General features: G+C 40.2%; 1 protein-coding gene across 2 annotated transcripts in view; it reads left to right on the top strand.

Annotated features, from left to right (window-relative positions):
• nr5a2 (nuclear receptor subfamily 5, group A, member 2) overlaps positions 1-23,136 on the top strand; it is a 73,112-nt gene that overhangs the window by 31,244 nt on the left and 18,732 nt on the right. For both annotated transcript variants that reach the window (XM_030727933.1, XM_030727934.1), the window contains exons 5-6: positions 11,197-11,316; positions 15,464-15,611. In XM_030727933.1, coding sequence (XP_030583793.1) covers positions 11,197-11,316; positions 15,464-15,611 — 268 coding nt within the window. The remainder of the gene's footprint in view (positions 1-11,196; positions 11,317-15,463; positions 15,612-23,136) is intronic.

The raw sequence follows: 23,136 nt of genomic DNA, 5'->3' as shown, positions 1-23,136 counted from the left end.
AGACAGTGGTGGAGCACAGTCGGCTAGTTTTACACTTAAAGACTCGAGTAGTATTTATATTCAACTGGTAAGGAGGGTGATTAAATTTGCACACCGATGATTGATGCGTGCAGTTCATCGGAGTAACACTAGACACCGTGGTCGTGTTATGACAACGGGCGAGAAATTTCAATGAGGCCGCACGCCAAACACCAACCCAGCCGAGAAAATGGCCCTAGCCCTGTCGACAAAGTAGGACAAAAGCACCTGTTCCCTATTCCTACTTTAAGAGTTCTTTTCTTTGCTGGTTTTGCTCTTGCTCTTCTAATTTCTTTTACACTAGATCAGGACTTTTTTATGACTCTCACACCATTACCTCTTGCTCACCTCGCAATCTGTCAGTCTCTTTCTCTGTTCTCCCCAAAAGCCATAAGTGCAAACCTGGCACGAGCCATGGATAAACGATTCCATACATGTGAAATAAAGGCATGGCACTAATAATAGCCATTACAGGCCTGCGTTCTTTCAGGATTGCGCCCTCTCAGAGGGGGATTAAGAAAAGAAAAAAAAAAGGCTTTTCAGGCAAGCTGAAACAATGACAAGCAATAAACCAAATATGGCGAAAGGGGACTTGTTGAGAAAGGTGTCGACAATGCCATTAAACTGCTAGAAATTAACCAGTGAAGCTGAAAAATACAAGGTTTTCAGGTGGCAAGCCATAGTCTCACCTTCCCTTAGGGCAATGCTTTACACACCACATGTTGCACTGCACTTCCCATCATGAGCAGCCGCAGCACTCAGCCTGCAGCAGCCGTGCTACAGAGAGACATCTTTTTCCGAATCCAGATGCATTCATGGCAGTTTCTGTCAGTGAAGGCCTGGAGATGCACTTGAGGGAGAAGCGGGGGCCCCATCTGCTCTGCGGCATTGCGGTTCTGATGTCTCGTCTTCCTTGGAGTTCGATAGTTTACATATCACAAGAGCTCTGGAACCGCTCAATTAAGTAATTCAGATATTTAATTTGTGCATCAAGGGCTGTGATCCGAGTGATAGCTGGAGCTGTGCCACATTTAAATGTGGATTCACAGCTGTTTTTTCAAAAATCCACCACCTAAGCCCCATTACAACCCCCCAAGGAAAAACAAGAAAAAAAAAAGCATCCCAGCGCGTCACACACTAATGGGAATATGTGTCTCCCACCCTCTCAGACAGAAAGCATCACAGCGTCAGTCTGTGCATTTTAAAGCAGCTTTGGTCTTAAATGCTGTGTTAAGGTATATTGCATATGTGTGTGTCTGTGGGTATATGTCTGTATGTGTAAGAGAAAGGTAGAAAGAGTGAGTTAAAGAAGAATGTCTCTGGTGTTCTGAATAATACAAAAGGGTGAAGGCTTCAGCCTCCTGTCTTTTGGCTCATCTTTTGCTTGTCTTCCCTTCCTCTTAACATCCAAACATCCAGACAAGGATGGGCAAATTATCTAGTGTCTGTCGATGAAAGTCGCACACACGCGTGCACGATCTTACGAATGTTTGCACTAAAACACACTAAGACATACACAAAGAGGTTTGTCTGTAAGAGGTCGCCACTTTTCAACAGAGCAACTTTGCCTTTGCATTGATTCTCCAAGTCTTTGGTACTCTGCAGAAAGGATGGAACACCATTCTTCTAAAAGAAATCCCCATGTTTTGTACTTTGATGATGCAGGTGAAGAGGGCAGTCTAGCAAGCTGCTCTCAAATCTACCAACTAGACGAGATCAGGTGACTGGAAAATTCATAGCTTATGATCTGCATAATATTCATACTCATCAAACCATTAAGCAACCCCCTCAGGCCCTATAGATGAGGGCTTTGTCATTCTGTCATTGATTTGCAGCGACCCTTGGCTCTGAGGGGCCAAAATTGACCCAAATCTTGCAGCTAACACACAAGCATAATGAGGCCACAGGATGCCTTTACATTATGGATAAAAGGTAAAAGGATTTTTCCTTTACTTTGTCACTTGTTTGTAGATTCATATGTGTAAATTCTCTCTGTCATTTACATCTGAGTCAGAATCATTTAAATCATTAAAAGCCACACTTTTAGCCAGCGCGCATTCAGAGCAAAGTCAGATCCATACCTGCATATATTCACACTCTTTTACTCCCCTGCATAATATGCATCCCCTCCAGCTGCCTTTCACACTCAGCACACAAACACCAAGTCATAAATTGCGGCATTAGCTCAAATAATGATTGCACAGCGTGAAAATCCAATGGCTGGGGCTTAATGCCTTAGAATCGCCTTGTAGATTAAGCTCTGGGTGTGTGTTTGTGTGTGCTTGGGGAATCTGTGAGGGGGTGCTGATGGATCAATAGGATTTCTGTGGTCAGTACCTCCCAGCCAGGAACCTTATAGAGAGTCTACTAGCGTTACTCATTTTCTTTTGGATGGCATGCATTTTCTCACTGCGTTTGATGGAGGAGGAGGCAGGGTAGGAGAGTAGAGAAGCAGGAAGACAGAAATATTTATGTAGGCATGGATATTATTGGCACCCATTTATAACTATGTAGGTCTTAACTTGATTGCATCCAAGTGTGTGTGTGTGTGTGTGTGTGTGTGTGTGTGTGTGTGTGTGTGTGTGTGTGTGTGTAAGAGGAAGGGTTACTTTTGGGAGATGCCATTCCCTGGGCTGCATGTGTATTAGTGGTCTAATGTTCATGTGAATAATTGATTAGGGCCTCTCTGTGTTTTTGATAATTAGTTGATAGCTTCTTAGCTCTAAGCCCTGAGATTTCATGCATATATGTGTGCCTGTGTGTTTGTGTGTGTGCAGGCTAGGGTGCGGGTAAGTTATCTATTTCTAAGGTATCTTGGAAACAATAGTGATGAAAAAAAAACTTTGCCTCTAAGTCATGCACTCATGGATTAACTTTCTTCAGAAATTAGGCAATAGTACATACATTTCTTTCTCATTAACAACTTTTTCCTCAGTTTTTACTGTAGTGTCTCACTCTCTGAGAATAAAATTTATTGCAACTCACTTTTTTGGACCACCTGCAAGATTAAATTAAAAACCTTTTCAGTCATTTCATATACCATTTCAAAATAAAAATGCCTGACATTGCCTACAATAGTTTTTTTTTTTCTTTTTTTTAAGCATGTCTAGTAAACAGTCTTGTGTCAGACAACAATAAACATCGCATGCAAGAAAAGGTATCTATTGAAATTCAGGTCTGGCCTCTCACTGGTCTGTTCCTCTTGCCTTATTGATTTTTCCATCTTTCATATGCTTATGCATCAAGTAAAAACAGAATAGGAAAGTTTGGGCGTGCTTGGTTCATCCTCAAATCCCTGCACTGATATCAGACAGAGAGGAGTGTTTGTTGCCATCATCAGCGACCTTGAGAAAACAAGACAATCTTCCCACTGCAGCACCCAGGCCCACAGAGATACTCTGTTTATCCTTTCTCTCGCATTAGTGCGACACTTCTCTTGTACTGCCTGCGTAGTTGTATTTGAATGCTTATGCCGGCTAATGCTAACAACCTGACCTTATGCGCCATGATCCATTATTTCTTCCTCTTCGTAATAGCTGTTGTATCAAGTTTCTGCTGGCATAAGCAGCTTTTGTTATATTAATAATTTACTATTTACATATTTATTAAGTACACTAATTATACTGATTGCAGAGATTTCCAGAGATTGTGACAGTGTGTCCATTTGTGTTGATGCAAGGCTAGACGGCTTTATTAGGCCCACATCTTGTTTTCTTTTGGCTCGACAAGGCTCAGAACAAATGTATTCTGTATGGGATGAAAGACGACGGGGTGAGTGAGGGCAGGGCGGGAAAGAGTTCATGCCCAATCACTGGCTGGGTTTTTGTTTTCCCTTTTTAATGCGGGCCCCGGACAAGAAAAAGAATGACAGGATGCACAGGGATGAGAAGATGTGAAGCTGGGAAGAGGGAAAGAGCATTGCCAATCGAATGCGCAGTATTGTAAAGGTCAAAGGTCAGCCTCCAGAGTCTGTTAATGCGGTCACCGTGGGAACCAATCAATCTCAGTGCCTCAGTAATATCGATCAGACATTGGGGCACACACGCAGGAACACAAAGAATTCTTTCTGACACACACGCATGCAATGCAGCATCCATTCTCACAAAACTGCTTCTGCTCTCAGTCCAACACATATGCAGTGCAGCGACGCACATATGCGCATTCAAAACATTTCGCTTTCAGAGCAGCACACAGATAGGTAGATAATTGCTGCCATAGCAAAAACAGTATAAAACTATAACAAGAAAAATACTTACTTTGATTACATTGGTGTTAAAAAAAATGGCTTCTGTTTTCTACACTACTGAGTACAGAAGACGTGTGCTCTCTATTGCCTGATGAGTGAATATATACTATTGTAAGGCTAGAAAAAGTGCACTCCACTGAAAGCAAAACAAATTAATTGAACATGGACAATTTTAAAGCAAGCATCAGAAACAGATATAATAAAGAAACCCTTTCCACCAAAAGCTCTTTTATTTATGGAGTGAAAGAAAGATGCAAGACCTGCTGCATCTTGTGTGATATTTTCCGAGCTTACAGATGGCCTGTGGCATTTCAATGGCTCTTAAGAGACATAATAACAGTCTAGGATTTCTGTGTGCTCAGTTGGAGATGAACCCAAAGGCATTCTCCATTAACTGATCTGCTGGATTAAAGATAGACACATACAACAAACAGGTGCTGATGGCCATTCATGCAATGATATATATATATATATATATATATATATATATATATATATATATATATATATATATATATATATATATATATATATATATACTGTATAGAGTGTCACATACTGTCGCAGCAGAGCAGAGCAGAGCAGGAAACCTGTAACTTTAAAATATGTTGATTTTTCATTACAAAATGAGAATTGAAGAGACTGAACTGGCTTCCATACATATGTAGTGCAGCCAGACCAGATTAATCTTTATGCTGAACCTTTGTGTCAACCTAAGGTTCAATAGCCACTGCTGAAGTATAGTTTAGGGTGTAACAACAAGCATTTTTTGTATATAGTTATTATCACCTGTGGTTTGAATCCACCCAAGGACTTCTATTGCATGTAATTTTTTGTTGCCTATAATATCTGTCTCTTAATAATGAGCAATAAAATTTTGTATTTACTTGCTGTCCAAGCCATTCAGTTAAGCATCTATAGTGCTGCAAGCATAAAGGAACAGAATGGGTTATGTTGCCTAAAACATCAGTTCAAAAGGTTAGAAATATGTGTATGTGTCATAAATAACTGACTCTGATTCCTTTATTCCTCAACCTTGTCTGTAGTTTGACAAATTTAGTTTCACTGCGTACATTACCAGCATTATTATCATTCCTCTGTTCTGTGTGTAGCCCCCTCCCGCTTGACTAGCAGCAACACCTGCCACCTGCTCATTTTCCCAGCATTCTTATCACCCTGCCAGCCAAAGGATTGAGGCTGAAATGGACTATAGGCCATGATAAGCAAAAGCTGACGTTGTTAAAGTGAGATGGGGGAATACGGATCCTCTATTTTCACTCTGCAGAGTGAATAGACCAGTAGAACACAGTCTGTAACATGAACACTACTCATTCGTCTCTGCCCTCCCACCAGTTCACATACCATAGCTGGAACATCAGGTGGGGGGATTTTGTCACTCAGTCTGTTGTTTTTCCTGATGGATATAACTCTATTTGAGGCTTGTGGAAGTTAAGGATGTCAAAAATGATTTGCGGTGGGATTCAACAGGCATGAATCTGGTTTGACCTAAAACAAGACGCTGCCTTGATGGGATCATATGCTGACTTTATTTCATTGTAGTTTGGTCTTTGTTAAAATATTATAATGGCAATAAAGAAATAAACAGGTTTTATCTCTGGTCAGAAGGGTTGCATGTGCTTTCAAAGTAAAAAGTATAAACCACTTTATGATTCATGATCCACTGTTGGCTAATTTGTCCAAATCACAAAAGGAAAATCACCAGAAATACATGTCGGTGATCTCACTCCACACTCCTCAATTAAATCAACTAAACTGACTAAACTGGAAACGAGCTTCAGTACACCGTCAAGCAAGGCGTAATTAAGTGTTTGCCACACTCTGAGAACAACAGGCACGGTTCTAGGTAAATTAATGCCTGTTCCCAGGTGAATAGAGGGCCTGTTTGGCTCAAGGCGAACAGATGCCAAGACAGGACTGCACCAAAGAATGGCTGCTAGAGATGCACAGGCATTGATGTCAGCTTCAAATCTCACCTGTAGTACTCCAAGACAGCATTGATTCTTGTCCAACAGAGATAGAGGAAAGACAGAAGCACAGCTATTGTTTATGTACAAGTCGTTTGAGGCAAATAAGCTCACGGTCTGCGAATGTGTGCGTTCTCCCCCCTGTGCTTAAAAAAAAAAAAAAAACATGATTCTCTCCATTCATTAAGGCTCCACAGAAGGAGATTCTATTAATCTGTTCATTAAGCCACATCAAAAATGGAACTACTTATTAAAATCAGATCCAGCTGTGTACTCTCGTTAAAGCCCACCGTACCATACGAAGCTTAACAATGCTTGTGGCACTAGACCAAAACCCGGCCTCAAGAAAGGGGGAGAAAGATTCTCGTGCGTTGGCCTGTTTTGACTCAACACAGCGTGATAATTGCTCTACTCTTAGCAGGGGGCTATGAATAAACATTACTTTTGTCAGCGAGCATCTGAATGCTCCATTTCCAATTAATTTACATTTGGCCAGAAATGGAGGGAATATCTGCTCTTAATCACTATGTTTTATTTTCTCAATTTCCCCCAAGTCTTTTCTCATTCTCTCATTCCCTGTCTGGCAGTTCCATTCCCCCTTCTCAACTGGGCTCTACCTCTCTCTCTCCCTCTCTCTGGAAAATCCCATTAATCTCAGCCAGTGGTTTTGAACAAAAGCTATGGGCTAAGCGATTGATCCAGGGCATTGATCCCACTTGCCTGAACGATCATAAAGGTGTTAAATTGGTTTCTTGGAGGATATGTATTTTTCATCACTGGCTGCTGCAAGTACAAGTTCCTGCTTGGAATTTTTCTCATCGCTTAACCAAAAATTGGTGATGATATTAAAATATTAAATAGATCACACCTTGAAAAGTACCTGTAAATGTGTATTTTGAGGCCAGTTTGAAGCTATTTCTGGGGAGCTTGTTTTCTGCATGAGCATGAACCTCAGAAGTTAAATTCCTGTAATGAGTTTTGCTCCATCCAAGGACAGGTGGCAACTTGGGATTGTGCAAATGCATACAGTGGAAGGAGAAGAAGAATTATTTTTCATTTATGTTGGCATAAATTATTTTTTGGATTCATGCAGTATGGCTAAATTGGTATGTCTTGACTCCATTTATATTTTTTAGCCACAAAATGATAACAATGTTTAGTTTTAAATCAGCTTACACCTACACAGGTAACCATTTGCCCAATTTCAACGTGTGGTTTTGGCATTTGCGAAGAATTTCAAGAACAAGACCTTACTGTTGTTCATCTGTGGTGCTTTTGGTCAGGTGCGCAGTGAGCATGTGGAGTATTTTCATATGCTATGAAAAGTATTCACTGCTGTGTCCATGAACCAGCATGTAATCACCAGATTTTATTACCCTGAGTCTGATGCTAGTGGAAATTAAAATGTGAAGGAGAATTCCATTATTACCTGAAAAAATAAAGAACTTCTTTCCTTCACCTTCAGAGTACCTCTTTTACAGTCTTAAGTTTTCTGTTTAGCAAAATTCATTTTGCAGAAATGTGAGAAATTTGAACTTTGAACTTTGTCATTGTATAGCACCATCGCTATCATGTCAGCATGAGATTTGTAACACGCTTACCATTTGCAAACCATATTCTCATCCACTTGGGTTGTTAATCAAACAACATAAATAAGGATTTTATCTATTAACACTAAATGAACTGGCTGTACTTGAATTAACTCATGCTTCTTCCCTTTGTGTATTCAAGGCAATCATTGTGGTAGGGAGAAAGAGTGTCAGCTATCATTACATAAAGGTATTGTTTTCTATAAAAGAGAAACAACCCATTTACAGTTTTCTAGGAAGGAACTCATTTCAATAAAGAACATAAGATTAGTAACAAGTGTTTTTTTTTTTTTTTTAATGCCTTGACGAAATGAGGAAGAGATAAAGAGAGAGCATCAAGGAAAAACAACAGCTTTTTTTCCCTACTGTGCGTCATCATTGCTGGAAACAGTTGGCATTTACAAGTGTTAGATAAATATTCCATGACTATGTGGTGAGGAATTAAACAGCTATATAAAATCACCTGTTTTATTGCGCTTTTGGAGCACAACAAACTGCCTACTTGAACTTTGTAGTGCCTTTGTAGTGCCTTTGTAATGACGACGTGAATACATTAAACTAGGCAATGTTTATAATCAGCCGCTGGCAATCAGCCACTTTTTTACTGACTGCATTTTCTTTGCACAGAGATAATATTCAGCCCTTTCGCCCTTGTGAAAACACGAGACAAATTGGTCGTCGATGCCGTGTCAGAAAGTTCATTTTATCTTAGCGAGCAGGCTGCAGCACTTGTAAGATCAGGCGCCATGACTGTTGCTCGTTTGACAGAGCAAAGGAAGAGCTTGTCAGGGAAACGGCTCGTGTCACTGGAACTTAAAAGGTCATTGAACTGAACCCCTACCCCTGGTCCGCCCACACGCCTGTCTGTCTGTCACCAGTCCCCCTCTTCCAAGCGGGTGTCCGCTGCCCTAGTCTAGGCTGCTATCACCCGTCGTCTTCCCTTCTGAGTTGCCCCCCTTTGATGACCCAGGACTCTTGTCAGAGAAGAGCTTCCAGGCGGGCAGAGTGAGGACAGGCCTTTGATGAGTACCCCGACACTTGCCAGCACCAGTGACATACAGTGGAGTCCTTTGAAGAGCCAGGGCCTTACATGTACTCATCTACACATACACATACACACGTACTTCCAGCATCCTGAGATGGGGTGACGGAGAGAATAGGATTAGGGGACAGTATAGAAAACTCCCTTCTGACTGCCTTCCTAGTTCTATGATGGTTTTAATGAAGGCAATTGCCTTCCCTGCTCAAGTTACTGCCAGAATGGAAACACAAAAATAGATACAGTATATAGAGGAAGGAGGCAGGAGACAAAAAGAGTCCATGATGCTGTCAGAAATGTCACAAAAGCTTTGTTGAACTGATAAAAGAGGATTGGGAGACATGAAATGTTTCAAGACAGTTTCTTGATTTATTGGTGCATATCTGTCTTATATACATCATTTTATTCCAGTGCAAGTGTGACAGAAGCCTGAAGAGCCCCGTGATGTTGACTTTTTCTGAATTCAAATATAACTTTTGAACTAATGACCTTTATTTTGTTGCACCAGAAAATTATCTGATACTTGTGAGGGGGTGGCAGATACTCACATCTCATAGACTTTTTGGTAAACAAAAAGATTTATATATTTGATCAACCATCCCACATTAAACAGGAAATCCTCTCTACTTTGGTGTAATGACAGTGCTAAATGCTTGTTTTCACTGAGGTCAAAACAAAAGAAAAACTTTGGTAGGGGCAATATTATTATGTTCAAGATTAGAATGCAAAGTGCTGCCCCGTATCAAGGTAAAAAATAAAGAGTTACTCTACAACCAGATGAAATCTTTTGTACAAGAATATTGTAGTCAGGCAGCCCACGTGCCCTCTAATTATGTGTGTTGCCTATTGTTATGTCTTCATGGAAGGTAAACAAACACTGTTTGCCACCAGCCCTGAATCACCAGTCAAAACAATCCTAATCAACAAGATATAGACATTAGATTAGGTTATATCCAGTGCATTGTCATACAAGATAATATAGTGGAGTGAAAGTTGTTGACATGAAATGAGTAACTAAGGTCACTTGATATCAAACAATTTGATCCCTTCACAATTTCCACGCAGCACACAAAAAAAGGCATTCCTTTCAGACGTCTCTGCTCTGCACCTGCCTCTGTAACAGCGTTATGCCATCGATCCACATTCTTCACACTGCAAGCTGTGGATTGCCATCACAGACAGTTCTCACATACTCAAAGCAGCAGACTCCTGTGTGCCCAGAAAGACACATTATTCCCAGCGATGGTACAAAGAGCACAATGTTTACTGATAGAAAAGGTGGGAGAAGAAAGAAAGCACTACTTACACATTTTCCTCATTCCATCCTCTTCAATGTGGCCTTTTTTTGAGTCTGGCTATGTGGAGTAATGATTAACACAGTCAGGCATGAGAAGAGACTAGCAGTTACAATGGAGGGGGTTGTTTTGATTCCCAAAACCACTATTTCACCTGTGTCAGCGTCCAAAGTTTACCTGTCAGGTCTCTGGGAGCCAGCGGCTGGTATTAGGGAAAGAAAAAAAAAGGGGACTACTTAATCATTATCATCTGTGGAATCACTCAGAAACTCCTGGCAATGGGCAAACAGATAAACCTGGCAACATTGTTAAATCAGGCACGTAGCAAAGTGCTTAACTGAGTGTGGAAAGGTTCACATGAGAAAGCTTCAGAGTGCATACAGGGGACTTTTGAGCTTTGTGTAAGGTTGGGGGGAAAAAGTGCCTGTGGTACACAAGTGATCAATAGTGATTGACCTGTGAGAAAGCTTACCCGGAAAACAGCTGCCTGTGATATTTACAAACCGCAAAGGCTGACACGGTGCTTCGGCTTTAGAGTTTAGCACAGTTGTCCTCATAGACACGTCAAACTGGCCACCAAAGGATTGATCATGGAGCCTGTAAAACAATTACAGCGTTTATGGCACAACCTTAACCACACATTAACAGTGATACTTGACTTAACCCTTAATGGACTTTTCTTATTAACAAGTTTCTGTTTAAAAACAGATACAGTACTCTTACCAGATTATTTTAAAAACTTTGGGCTAGAAGAGAGCTTTCATTTTTGGAATATTAAACACAGTTTCAACACATTACTTTTGTACAGTTTGAACATGCCATGTTTTCTATGCCCTGGCTGCGCACACAACATACAAAAGCCCCCGACATGTAATAAAGGAGGGGCAGTGAAAGACGTGCAAGCTGCAGTGATGACAGTCACAGTAGATATGGTATTCAGTCTCAACAGAGACTGCTGTTACAACTTTATAAGAGCAGAACAATAAACAGCTGACCTGATGTGGATTTTTGTATCTTTAATCAGGTGGATGACCAGATGAAGCTGCTGCAGAACTGTTGGAGTGAACTCCTCATTCTTGACCACGTTTTCCGACAGGTGATGCATGCCAAGGAGGGCTCCATCCTACTAGTCACTGGCCAGCAGGTAAGTTAGTGACATACACACACACACACACACACACATATACACACACACACACACACACACACACCTTAACTATTTCCAGTATTTTCCAGTCCTTTTTTTTCTCCAATTGTGTATCACTCACCCTCTGAAAAACCTCAACCTGTGCTTTAAAGTTTTATTGATTTGCAGCCACGCAGTAATCCCTACATCTCTCTCTGCTTTCTTCTCTTTCCCCTCACCCCCCAACTGGTCATGGTGGATGGCTGCCTCTCCCTGAGCCTGGTTCTGCCAGAGGTTTCTTCCTGTTAAAAAGAGTTTTTCCTTCCCACTGTCGCAAAGTGCTTGCTCATAGGGGGGTCATGTGATTCTTTCTTTTTAATACTGTAGGGTACAATATAAAGCACTTTGAGGCAACTGTTTTTGTGCATTGGTGCTATATGAAAAAAAAACTGAATTGAACTGAACTAAATTGAATTTAACTACTTCATTAAAAATAGCATTTACAGAGATACACTTATACCACCAGAGTCAATTTTACAGTTTTTTTTTTTTTTTTCAGACCACGAAGACTCGAACAGTGAATAAATAAAGCACTCAGACACTCATGCGGTAACATAGTGAGTGGGTGGACAGATGAAGAATGTGGCTAAATATGTTATTTTCTTTTACTGGGGGTCTTTGAGGAAGTTGGTGGGAGATAGTGCCTGAAGCCCTAACAAGAAGTCTCAGTACATCAGGATGCTGCGTGCTGATTTATGTTTTGGCTTCTCTCTCTCTCACACACACACACACACACACACACACACACACACACACAGAGCACACTGTCTTTAAATGCAGAAAACCAAAGCAAACAGAGAAGACTCCCTCAGTCTTCGGTGATTCTCAAAATCACATGCACACAAAGGCACAGTTTAAAAAGAGAGAACGAGAGTGTGCAGTCACAGAGGTGTGAAACTGCTCATCATGAATATGCCTCTGACCAATCACATGGCTGTCAGTGAGTAGAGAAGCCATGCATTATTGATCGTCTTGCACTGCAAAACACTGCTTTTCGAAAAATGTTTTACAACAATAGATTCTGGCGAGTGCATGTGCACTGTGTACAGGGGGAGTCCTTTTAATTCCATGATTCTGAATGAAGACAAGGTCACAGTCGATTTTCAGCATAGCTGAAGATTTACTATCTGTGGTAAGCAAGCAGTACTGCCTCTAGTGGGAACTACAAACTATAATAAATAGTACTATGATAGCGGTAACAGGTAAAGGAGAGTTTGAGTAAAAATTAAAAAATGAAGGCAGAAGAAGGACAGAAGTGGTGCATGATGGTTGAAGGTGGGAGAAAGAGACAGAAGAAGGCAGAAAAGTAGTAAAAGTAGAAGGGATGAGAAGATGAGGAGGGAATGGGAAAAAGCAGATGAGGCAGTTTTAAGAGGCCCGAACAGCGAGGTGGAGGAAAAGGAGGAGGAGGATGGGCTGATAGTCAGGGGAGGTGTGGGATGGCGGTTTCGTTTTGCATACTTTGGTTAATGAACAGCTGGTGTTGAGTGTGTGCGTGTGTGTTTGGAAATGTATGCATGTGTGTGAGTGCGCGTGTGTGCTGGGCTCTGAAACAGTTCATTATCTCCTATTATTCTCTGCCTGGCCAGGGGTGACAGCACAGCGATAATACGAGGGGTATTTAAACCACAGTAGCAACATCACCCAAAGCAAATGCTACACAAACACAGTCAGGACTTGATTGGAGAATGCTGCACCATGTCTGGCAAAAGCCTTCTCTGACCTTAGTGCCCAGTAAGAAGCAAATTTATGATTCTCCACATTATTAAGATCAGTTTTGTGTAGCTTAGAAAATGGGATTGAGCTGAAGTACATGGAGGTAAAGTGTGCTTTTACTAAGTCTCCTGGTCTATTGTCCGGTGCTGGGTCCAAACTGTATATCAGTATTAAAAAAGGTTGTATAGTTGTAGCTTTAAACTTTAGCCAGAGTGGCTGTATCAGATTAGGAGAATAGTCCCAATAGCAAAACAGAGGGCCATTTGTCCAAGAATGCACAGTGTGCAAAATTGTAATTTTGAACAGATACTACAGTTTTACAAGGTGGAATTTTTCTCTTTGGCAGCCTAAATGAAATTTCACAGCTGGTATTTTATACTATTGAATGGCCAGCATGTCTCTGCATGCACATATGTAGTACATTATAAGGAATTAACCAAATGATGCCCTAACACAAAGCAGCCATTGAGGACAGGCTCTAGTGCATGTCGTAATTAATTCATTGTTGCGCTGAAACTGATTGCATTTTCTCTTTAAATGCATTGCGGCAAATCACCACATTTATTCTGAAATAAATTTGCAAAGTTTAACAGGAAATATTTTACTTTTTTTATTAAAAGCATGTGACCGAAGGACCAGAGCTTTGTTCATATAGAGAATTTAAACAGATGTTTCTTCCCTTTTGCTTTGAAGCAAGCTGCTTCTTTGCTCTTGCCAGTCACACGCTCCATTCATACTGACATTTGAAGAGAAACCCATTGAACTAGCAGATTAACTGTTACAGCCTGTCATTTGCCTTCTGTCTGGCCCTTTCTCATGTCCCTATGTTTGCTGTCTCTTGCTTGTTAATTTCTATCTTTTATTATTTTTTTTCTGCCTTTCGTTTTCTTTACTACTGCATGTCACCAAAAGAAGTGAGAAATGGCCATGAAGGCTTGTTCTTTATCCTGTCATATGATCAAACGCACAGTGTAACTTGTACAAATGTGGGCAAACATGAAATGACAAAGACTGCAGTGATCTGTTGAATGATTTAGCAAGGCCTCACAGTGTGGCAGTCAGCTTCAGTTTGAATCCTGAAATTTTGATAGCATGATGCTCCTGGTGTATATGAAATTCAAATGACAAAGAAGAAAAACATATTCATGCAGTTCTGTGCTTTTAAAGAAGGTAAATTTCCCATCTGCATCTTCCACTCATAGCTCAGCCCTTTAAGCACCAACCTAATCTCGCCTTCCACATTCCTCTTAATGTTCAGCAAAGACTGTATTCATGATAAGTTAAGATTTGAAGGTTTAATCATATGTTTACCCTCTATGTCTCTCCAGGAGTAATAATAAAGTGGTATTGATTGATTGATACGTGGGTCACCAGAGTTAGTGCTAAGTCTGCTATAGTGACATTATAGCATTTTATTTGGTCTCTCTTTTTACTTAAGGCTGGGAGGCAATAACCCAAGGCATCACCATCAACACTCCAATCCTTCAATGAACTTATTTCATGCACAGTTGATTTTATGTAAATTGATTGACACCTTGGAAGGGGGGTAGTGTTTGCTTTTCACAGAGCCATAGCTCTTTATGTCTCGAAGGAAAGACAGGGACAGAAGCATTGGGACAAAATGGAAGAGAGCCGTGTAGTAAAGGCACAAGGAAGGAAAATGAAGAGGGAGAGGCAGGTGATTTAAAAAAATGCTGTATTGTCAAAATTTACGTTCCTTTGACCCTTTTTTTTCACATAAAAAAATAAAAAGATGAAAAAATGGGTTCCAGTCACCTTATTTACATGATAAATAAATTCCAAACTCACAGCTGCTTATAATTACAAATGGAAGCTCGCTGGGAACCTCTTCCTCACTGAGCTTTAGGAACTGCGCATACCAACATCTACCTTCCCCTGGAAACCCTCACACAGTCAATTATGGTAATGAATTGTCAATAAATATAAAAATTTAATATGGTCCTGCTTACGGTGAGTGGCAGCTAAGGACTTGCCTCCCAGACAAATGTGCTGCAGCTGCAGATATGAACTACACCTGAAAAAGGAGCGTGTAAGTGGGCGTTTATGCATATAGGTTAGACCTAAGGAAGATGAAGTTTTATCTATTTATCTATCTGAAAGAAAAGAAAGTGAAACGAAATCTGGCCACTCTAGTCTGTTGCAGGTGAACTTGTATTAGGTGTGCTGGTTCCAAACTAAATCCTCTGTTTAGCTATCTACAAGTTGCTTGCATCTGACTATAAAATCCACAAATCAGTGCTTGTCTGAGTGACATTGTGTTCTATTTGGTATCTACAACTATATTTCAAAACCTCTGCTTAAAGTCCAGTCAGACTCACTTTGATGTACATTTCCTTACCTCCTCCTTTCCCTGTTTTTTTTTAAAAAGGTGGATTATGCAGTGATTGCCTCACAGGCAGGAGCCACACTCAACAATCTGTTGAGCCATGCCCAGGAGCTGGTGGCCAAACTACGCTCTCTGCAGCTGGACCAACGAGAGTTTGTGTGCCTGAAGTTCCTGGTCCTTTTCAGCCTGGGTAAGTCAGACATATCTTATATCAGCTAGAAGGAACAATGGAATTGAAAGGAAGGAAGGAAGGAAGGAAGGAAAGAAGGAAGGAAGGAAGGAAGGAAGGAAGGGAGGAAGGAAGGAAGAGACCAGCAGTGGTCCTGAAAGGTACAAAAAAGTGAAGGTGGGGAGAAAGACGAGAGGTAGATGTGGTTGGTCTTCTTTAGGTAGAGGCAGGTCTTGTATATGGGTCCAAATTTTTAAATGTATTTTTGTTCAGTAGAACTATTAATAAATCTAGGTTCAGTACATTGCAACCATATAGATGATATAGAACTATAGATGGGTTGAAGTTCAGATTCACTATGGGCAGGTTTACTTTTTCTAACTAGCCATCTCTTGCGTATAAATCTATCACTGGCATTGCCAGCAGCAAATCCCTCACCTGATCGTCTACTGCATCTTCAAGTTTCTAAAGTACAAAGTTTCTTGAGAGAGAGTATGTCAATATGAAGTGGAAATACAAAATAAATATTGACATTTTGTTTTCTAAAATTTGGCTGTTGGTCTGTGGCGTTGAAGACAACAAATGCAAGTTAATCATCTTTACGTGGATCAAGAATATTAGAAGTCATAAATCATAATGTGTGCAGGATTTTGCAGAGTTCAGTGTAACTCAAAACCATTATTTGAGAGCTGAGCTATACATGAGGAATGAGATGTGAGTTTGGAATGGGTAAGAAGGCGAGGGTTCAACTGGGGTTTTTATTTTGCTTTTTCACTCAAAATTTGCTGTAGAGCTTTTGGAAAGGAAAGAAGGGATTTGGAAGGGATCTCAGCTAAAGAAGGGTAAAGGAAAAGGAAGGGTGAAGGAGGAAATAGGAGGATGATGAGTGAATGGGAATTGAACTGGCTGTGTTGTTTGAAGGCAGGTACCTGGCTGAAGTACTTTTGAGAGACAGGTGGGAGGGAGATGAGGCTAGAGAGTGCATGGGATTTGGGAAGGAAGGTAAGTGGAGGGATAAGAAGCTTGATGAGTTAAGGGACAAAGAGAAGAGTAACTTTGATGGCATGTGGTGTGTGTGTGTGTGTGTTCTCCTAGGTGTGTGTCTGTGTCCCGAAGCTGCTTTCCAATCTCTAAGCCGAGGTCAGAGATTGCCAGGAGACTGTCATCTCTGACTCTTTCCTAACAAGTCTGCAACAAATGGCCTCTGAGGAATACACACACACACACACACACAAACAGACACACACTGAACCAAACCTATTTAACATCCTACATTACTGAAGCCAATAATGTCAGCATAGGCCCCTCTATGGCACCGAGAGCAACACTGGCATACATGTGATGAATATTTTCCTCATGCTTAGCTTCCATTCCCTTCTGACAATGTGCAATTCACAAGAGTCACGCTTTCACTTCTTTACCTCCTCGGAACAAAGAAAATAGCACTAATGAACTGTACATATGCACACACATATATATATGTGATCAGGAACACATTTATAAAGAAGGAGACAAGGAATGCAGGGGGACTCGAGTGTGTGTACATCTGTGTGCATGAATGTGTTTGTTTTATGGGGTGGGGATGTTGCTGGGGCTCAGGGTCTAAATAATTTGGCAGAAACATCATCCATAATGAAAGGCCCACCTGAGGGATGTGTATCGCCCCCGGCAGTGCCTGTTCTCCGGCGTTGCCCAGGCCTCCCGCAAAAGAACCCCGACACAGACGCCGTAGAGCTGGCTAAGGGGATCAGCGTTAGCAGAGGTGGTGTTGGTGGGGATGAGGGAAGGAGAGAGGCTTAAGCAACGCCAAGCCGGGAGTTTGCATTATGTGATTAATATCACATACAGCTGAAACAGAGCATGTAATTGGCTGTAAGAAGGCTGAGATACAGATATGTTTTCTTTAGGGAATTAATGTGCATAATGAGCGTGGTTTTGGTAGTAGTAGAGCCGGCGTATGTATATTTATGTATCAACACATTATCAGAAGGGTAAAATTAATTTGTGTCACAGCTCTCTGTGACCTACAAGCAGAGCCAGTTAATAAGGATTATAGGGAAATGAGGCATGAAAGTAGATGTAAACTGACTACTGAACTAAAAGATTAAATTCTTCCTCTTTATTAGCCTAATTTAATCTCCAAAACTGGTCACTTTACTCTCTAATATAAAACTGATGTATTCATTTGGACAGGTTTCAGACTAGGAACCACTGTTTGCACTACTCCACCACTGTGGCTCTGTAGTACACAATACATTTGCATGCATTTAAATAAATGCAGGTTAAATCAGTTTTACTTAAATATCATGTGAATGAGAAAGTTGGCCATGATAACAGGAGTATGGGATTAATCTCTGGGTAATCCCCACTGTTTCTGTGCTATGAGAGCTTTCTACAAAATTAATAAAGTGGCCTCTATAGGTTTGTTTGCACTACTGTGCTTCTCCTACCACAGATACTGTTATCATGATTGCTACTGCTGCTATTGCAGCTAATATCAATGCACTGCTGCTATGATTATTATTTGAGCCCCGCATTTTATAGTAAACAGCCAATGCCAACATACCATACAGTGTAGTGCTCTTTATGCAACAAGATGGGATGAGAAGCAAAAGCCAGGCTTTTGTGTGCTGTCATAGCCCAATATTTAACTTCAGTTATAGATTTTCTGAAACACTTTACATAAATATGCTTTCATTTAACCAAACCTCTCTCATAACAGTTACAAAATTGCAGCAACAAAAATATGCATTGAAAGAAACATTATTGCTTAAGGAATTGTTTGTGGAAAATGACTTTGTCTGTTTAACTGAACTAGCTGATTGGTGCAACTGAATGAATCAGTGAAATGGCATTATCACTGACAGTGATTTAATTTCTGCCCAGATATCTAGCCTTGTGGGGAAATATCCATTAATAATGTCTGTTTATGTAGTCACAGCCCTCGTTTAAGATCAGGGGGGCAGGAAAAGTCCACACTGACAGGAGACACAATGTCTTTAAATGCGTTTAATCAAAACCACACTCTTTTCCCAGCCTTAACCAGCCCAGCACAGGCTACATTAACCTTATTTCTGAAGTGGGATTCATGCACTTTGTACACCTTCCATCCACCTTAGCCTCCTGCCAAAAACTGAGGCGGTTCACAAATGTGGTGTTTCAGTTATCCGGAAATTGGAGAAATAGTTTAGTTGTCTGGGAATTCTAGATGGAAAACATTTATTTGGCATTAGAATAGTCTTTTTTACACAATTACACAATTTCAACTGAAGTTTATTTACAGTAGATACATGTGGTACTGGATCATAAGTCACCTCAGAGCACTTTGCATTGGGGCCAAGACCTCGTGTTATAGAAAGAAACCCCCTCTTGTGCAAGCAGTCAGCTTGAAGTAGCAGGCTCAGGGCAGAGAAGAACAGAAAACATCGAGACACAATATTTTTTTGGAGAAAGCGAGAATCGAAAAAAACATCAACATTAGACATCACATCACTAACTAGTGCCACCAATTCAATTTTCTATTATATTTTATTGTAATTAGTCCTAGTTTTTATTATTTTAACTATGCAGCTCTTTGTGACTACATGTCTGTGAAAAGCATTTTATAAATAAACTTTACTTACTTACTTACAGCCGGTGATTTCCCATGAGAGTCATGTGAGGATCTATCCTGTCTACAACCCTCTTTCATTCCCCTTCTCTTTCTGTACGTGGGCAGTCACTCACTCCCTGGCAGAGGAGCTTTTAGTTAAGCTAGTTGTCAATAAAGACAGAGATATAGATGTCAACCCAGCTGAGAGTAGACACTTGTCATGATCTGTGTGTGTGTTTGTTTTCAGTTATACTTCCTGGTTTTTTTTTGTTGTTGTTTTTTTTGTAGTTTATTGCTTTATTTTATCTCTTTCTATCACTGTCTCTCACTTTCCCCTGTCAGTCCCTGTCTTCACTGAAGGCTTTTACCCTCTATCAAGGAGAAGATTATCACTCCGAGATCATTGATCTCCTAAGTGTTTGTAGGACTGTGAGCAATGATTGTATGTCTTGGGCATTGAGCAAAGGACACACATAATGGCAGAGAGAGTTTGAGGGCTGTCTGGATCTGAGTTCATGGAAGGATTACAACTAGTCGTTGAGTGTCAGGAAACGGTTAATGGGCCTTTGATTTCCTTTAATAGGCTTAAAGACCAAACAGAAAGACTGACAGGCTGTGTGGGTCATAGAACACCACCAGAGGTGGAGGGACAAGTTTGAATTTAAAAACATAAAGGTTCTTGTCTTTACATTTAAGAGGGAATTGACTTCCTGCTGCAGCCGTGGCTGCTCCTACTAGGCTCATCCCAGGTTATGGAGGAAAGAGACCCTCGTTTTTGATTGAAACCTGGAAAAAAAAAATCATGAGAATGGACTCCTGGTGCATCATGTATAGTTCCCATGCTTGGAAAGCAGATACACTGACAGAGGTCACAGAGTATTCATTCAGCAACCAGTTAACCCAGCTTAGTGGGTCAGACCTCATCAGTTGTAATTTGGTGAGACAGGTCCTGCCAGTCCTTGTGAACTGAGAGGAGAGCCAGTGTACCTGCCAGACCAGCACAGGGTGGTAAATGGTCCCAGTGGAGAGAGCCCATTTGTGGACATACCTGTAGCCCCAAATAATGTCCTCATACTGAAGCATTAGGCAGGAACAAAGGCAGTAGAGTGCTGAGAATGTGGAACTGTGCTCACTTTACAAACGTCTGTGCAATAAGGCCTTTTATTTGTTAAATCACTCCTCTATCAAGCATGGCTGCAGCTCAATATTTGCATGTTTGTATTTTTCTGAAATAAATGCTAAAATGGAATCAATGAAACAAAAAGAAATTAAATGGCCAAAAGCTATTTAAAAGCCAAAGAGACTGGGATGTTATGTGTCTAAAACAGACACAATTAATGGCACAATTATATATAGTCTATATGATTATTAAATGAAGTAAATGCACTAAAGTTGGTGGCCGTTCTATTGGTGATCAAAAATGGGCAGTGCTGTCCATTCATAGGAAATCAAGACACGGCAGCCAGTGATTCAAGAGCTGCCTCAGCAATTCAACACAGTGCTGTCTGTCAAGCGATTAGTCAGTCCCTAAGGTTGGAGTTTAGAGACACCCACCCATCAACCCTTTCCCACCCTCTATCCCTCTCCAGCCATCCATCCAGCCCTCCATATTGTCTCTTGTCTCATTGCTCTGCCCTTTCTCTCTCTCTTTTTTTTTAACATCCATCTTTGTACAGCTCAATCTATCACAACTCTATCACCATATCCCCCTCCACTGGTCCTCATTCATCTTAATTCACTATTTATTTCTTTACTTCCTCACCCAACTTTCACCGTACTGCTTTCTAGCCCTAAAACACAAACAACGAAAATGCGCTCAATTTTAGTCTTTAGGCTTAATTTGACACAAAAATAAGAAATTGTACTTCTGTATGAATGCACTAAGCTCTGGAACAAATTCATATATAAGTTAATGTAATATCCAATAGAACCCAGGAACTGCTTTGACAGTGAAGTTATTTTTTAAATTACTTGAATTTAATTCAAATCACAAGTTACAAGTTATGGCTGATTTTTCCATCCTACCATATTGCTTTAACCCATCCCCACCATTTGCATTCTAATTTTTACAGCCCATCAACACCCCTTCACCCCCATCCCTGTACAATGAAACATCTTTCATTAGCATGTTTTGTGTACCACACAAAATATTTTTTTTTTCCTGTTTTTTTGCACTGCGAGGTCAGGCACCAATCTGCTGACAGCAACACAAAAGCAGAAAACGTGATTAACCTTGATGAAAACAGACAAGTTTCACTCCCTCTCTGTATTTCTTTATCATATTTGTTTCTTCACACAATGAGAGAGAAAAAAAGATATAATTCCCAGACAGGTACTTCCTAATTAAGCAACAGCCGAGACTGCTCACAATCAATGCACTGATCCCTGGCCAGTGAGCAGTGGGAGCTGGCTAATACATGCCCCCTTACAGATGCCCGCACACACACACACACATACACACACACACACTAATAAAACATGGCAAATATTCATTTCCTGAAAAGAATCCTATCATTTAAAATTCATTCAGGGATTGATTAACACTGAGAAGCAGTGACAGTTCAACATTTATTCTCATATAGGAGCCATTTAACAGATACACAGTAATTGGTCATAAATAAAGTTTAAAAGGTATTTTTTTCTTTTTGGAGCCAAACTTTCTGCTAGGCTACAAGTCAACAGAATGGAGCATCATGTGTACCTTTGGTCTGATCAATACACGAATAAAGTACAGTTAGCGTGTACATAGGTTATTATGTCCTTATCGCAACTGAGCACAAAATATGATTCTCTTTTCCTGTTCTACGGACTCATCTGGATCAGTCAGTTCATAAATAAGTAAATAGATGAATAAATAACAAGAATTAAAGCAGTGTTGTTTAATGGTAACACTAAAAAAGTAACAGTAAAACAACAAAATGTAACATAATCAGTTAAAACTTAGGCTTTGCCTAAGTTTTAAGTTTTAGGGCTAGAAAGCAGCACTCAGAGTGCAGGGCATGACCATAAGGCAAACAAGTAGAAAAAATGTCTCTGTCCATTTTGATTTTTGAGTTGGATTGTTAATCTGATTAAATACTGTGAATTAGTCACTATTCTCCATTCCATTCTTGTCCACTTTAGTATATTTGCTTCACCAAGTAAGTAAATAAGTTAATGATTTGTTCAGACTTTTGAGGACGTGACAACACATTGCACAAGTCCTGACAGTTCATCTACTGCATGCTGAGTTTCAGTTAGGCAAATTAGGACACTTAATAGGACTCCATTACATTTTACATCATTTAGGTTTGGTGTTGTTTTTTTTTTTTCAGAGGCTGCACTTCTGCAAACACAAATACAGCAGCTCGTAAATAGTCACTGTAGCCTGATATCAACTTACTGTAGAACTGAGATTAGCCTGACAAACAGGCAATATGGGCTGTAGCATTGTCATAACATTTTCTCAGGTGCATTAATACTAGTAGCTATTTTGGCATGACTGATTAGATTAGATTAGATTAGATTAGATTAGATTAGATTAGATTAGATTAGATTAGATTAGATTAGATTAGATTAGATTAGATTAGAAAGTAGAAGCAATGTGTAAGTTACACATTTGCAATAGTCTCAACAAGCTTTACAGCCAAATATGCAAGTGTGACTTCGGGCTTTCGCAGATGAAAGATGACCAGTGTACAAAAACTGTGGCAATATTTTTGTTCTTGGCCCCATGATGTACATCTACTAAGAAACCAGTAGGAATACAGCATTAAGTTAGGATTACAATGGTCCCATTTTGAAAACCAAGCAAACAAACAAACAAAACAAACCCAAAATATAATAGATTGAAATAAAATGTGCAAAATGAAATGGCAATTATGTGGCGTAGCCTTAGTAAGCTCTAGTATTATTACTCTACAGTCTATATTCATCAAACCTGATGTCTTAACAAAGTTTACTAGATTGATGTCA

The sequence above is a fragment of the Archocentrus centrarchus genome, chromosome 4 (genome assembly GCF_007364275.1).
Source record: "Archocentrus centrarchus isolate MPI-CPG fArcCen1 chromosome 4, fArcCen1, whole genome shotgun sequence".
In the NCBI taxonomy this organism is placed as follows: domain Eukaryota; kingdom Metazoa; phylum Chordata; class Actinopteri; order Cichliformes; family Cichlidae; genus Archocentrus; species Archocentrus centrarchus.
The sequence above is the reverse complement of the archived record's forward strand: the minus strand, read 5'-3'. Positions and strand labels throughout refer to the sequence as shown.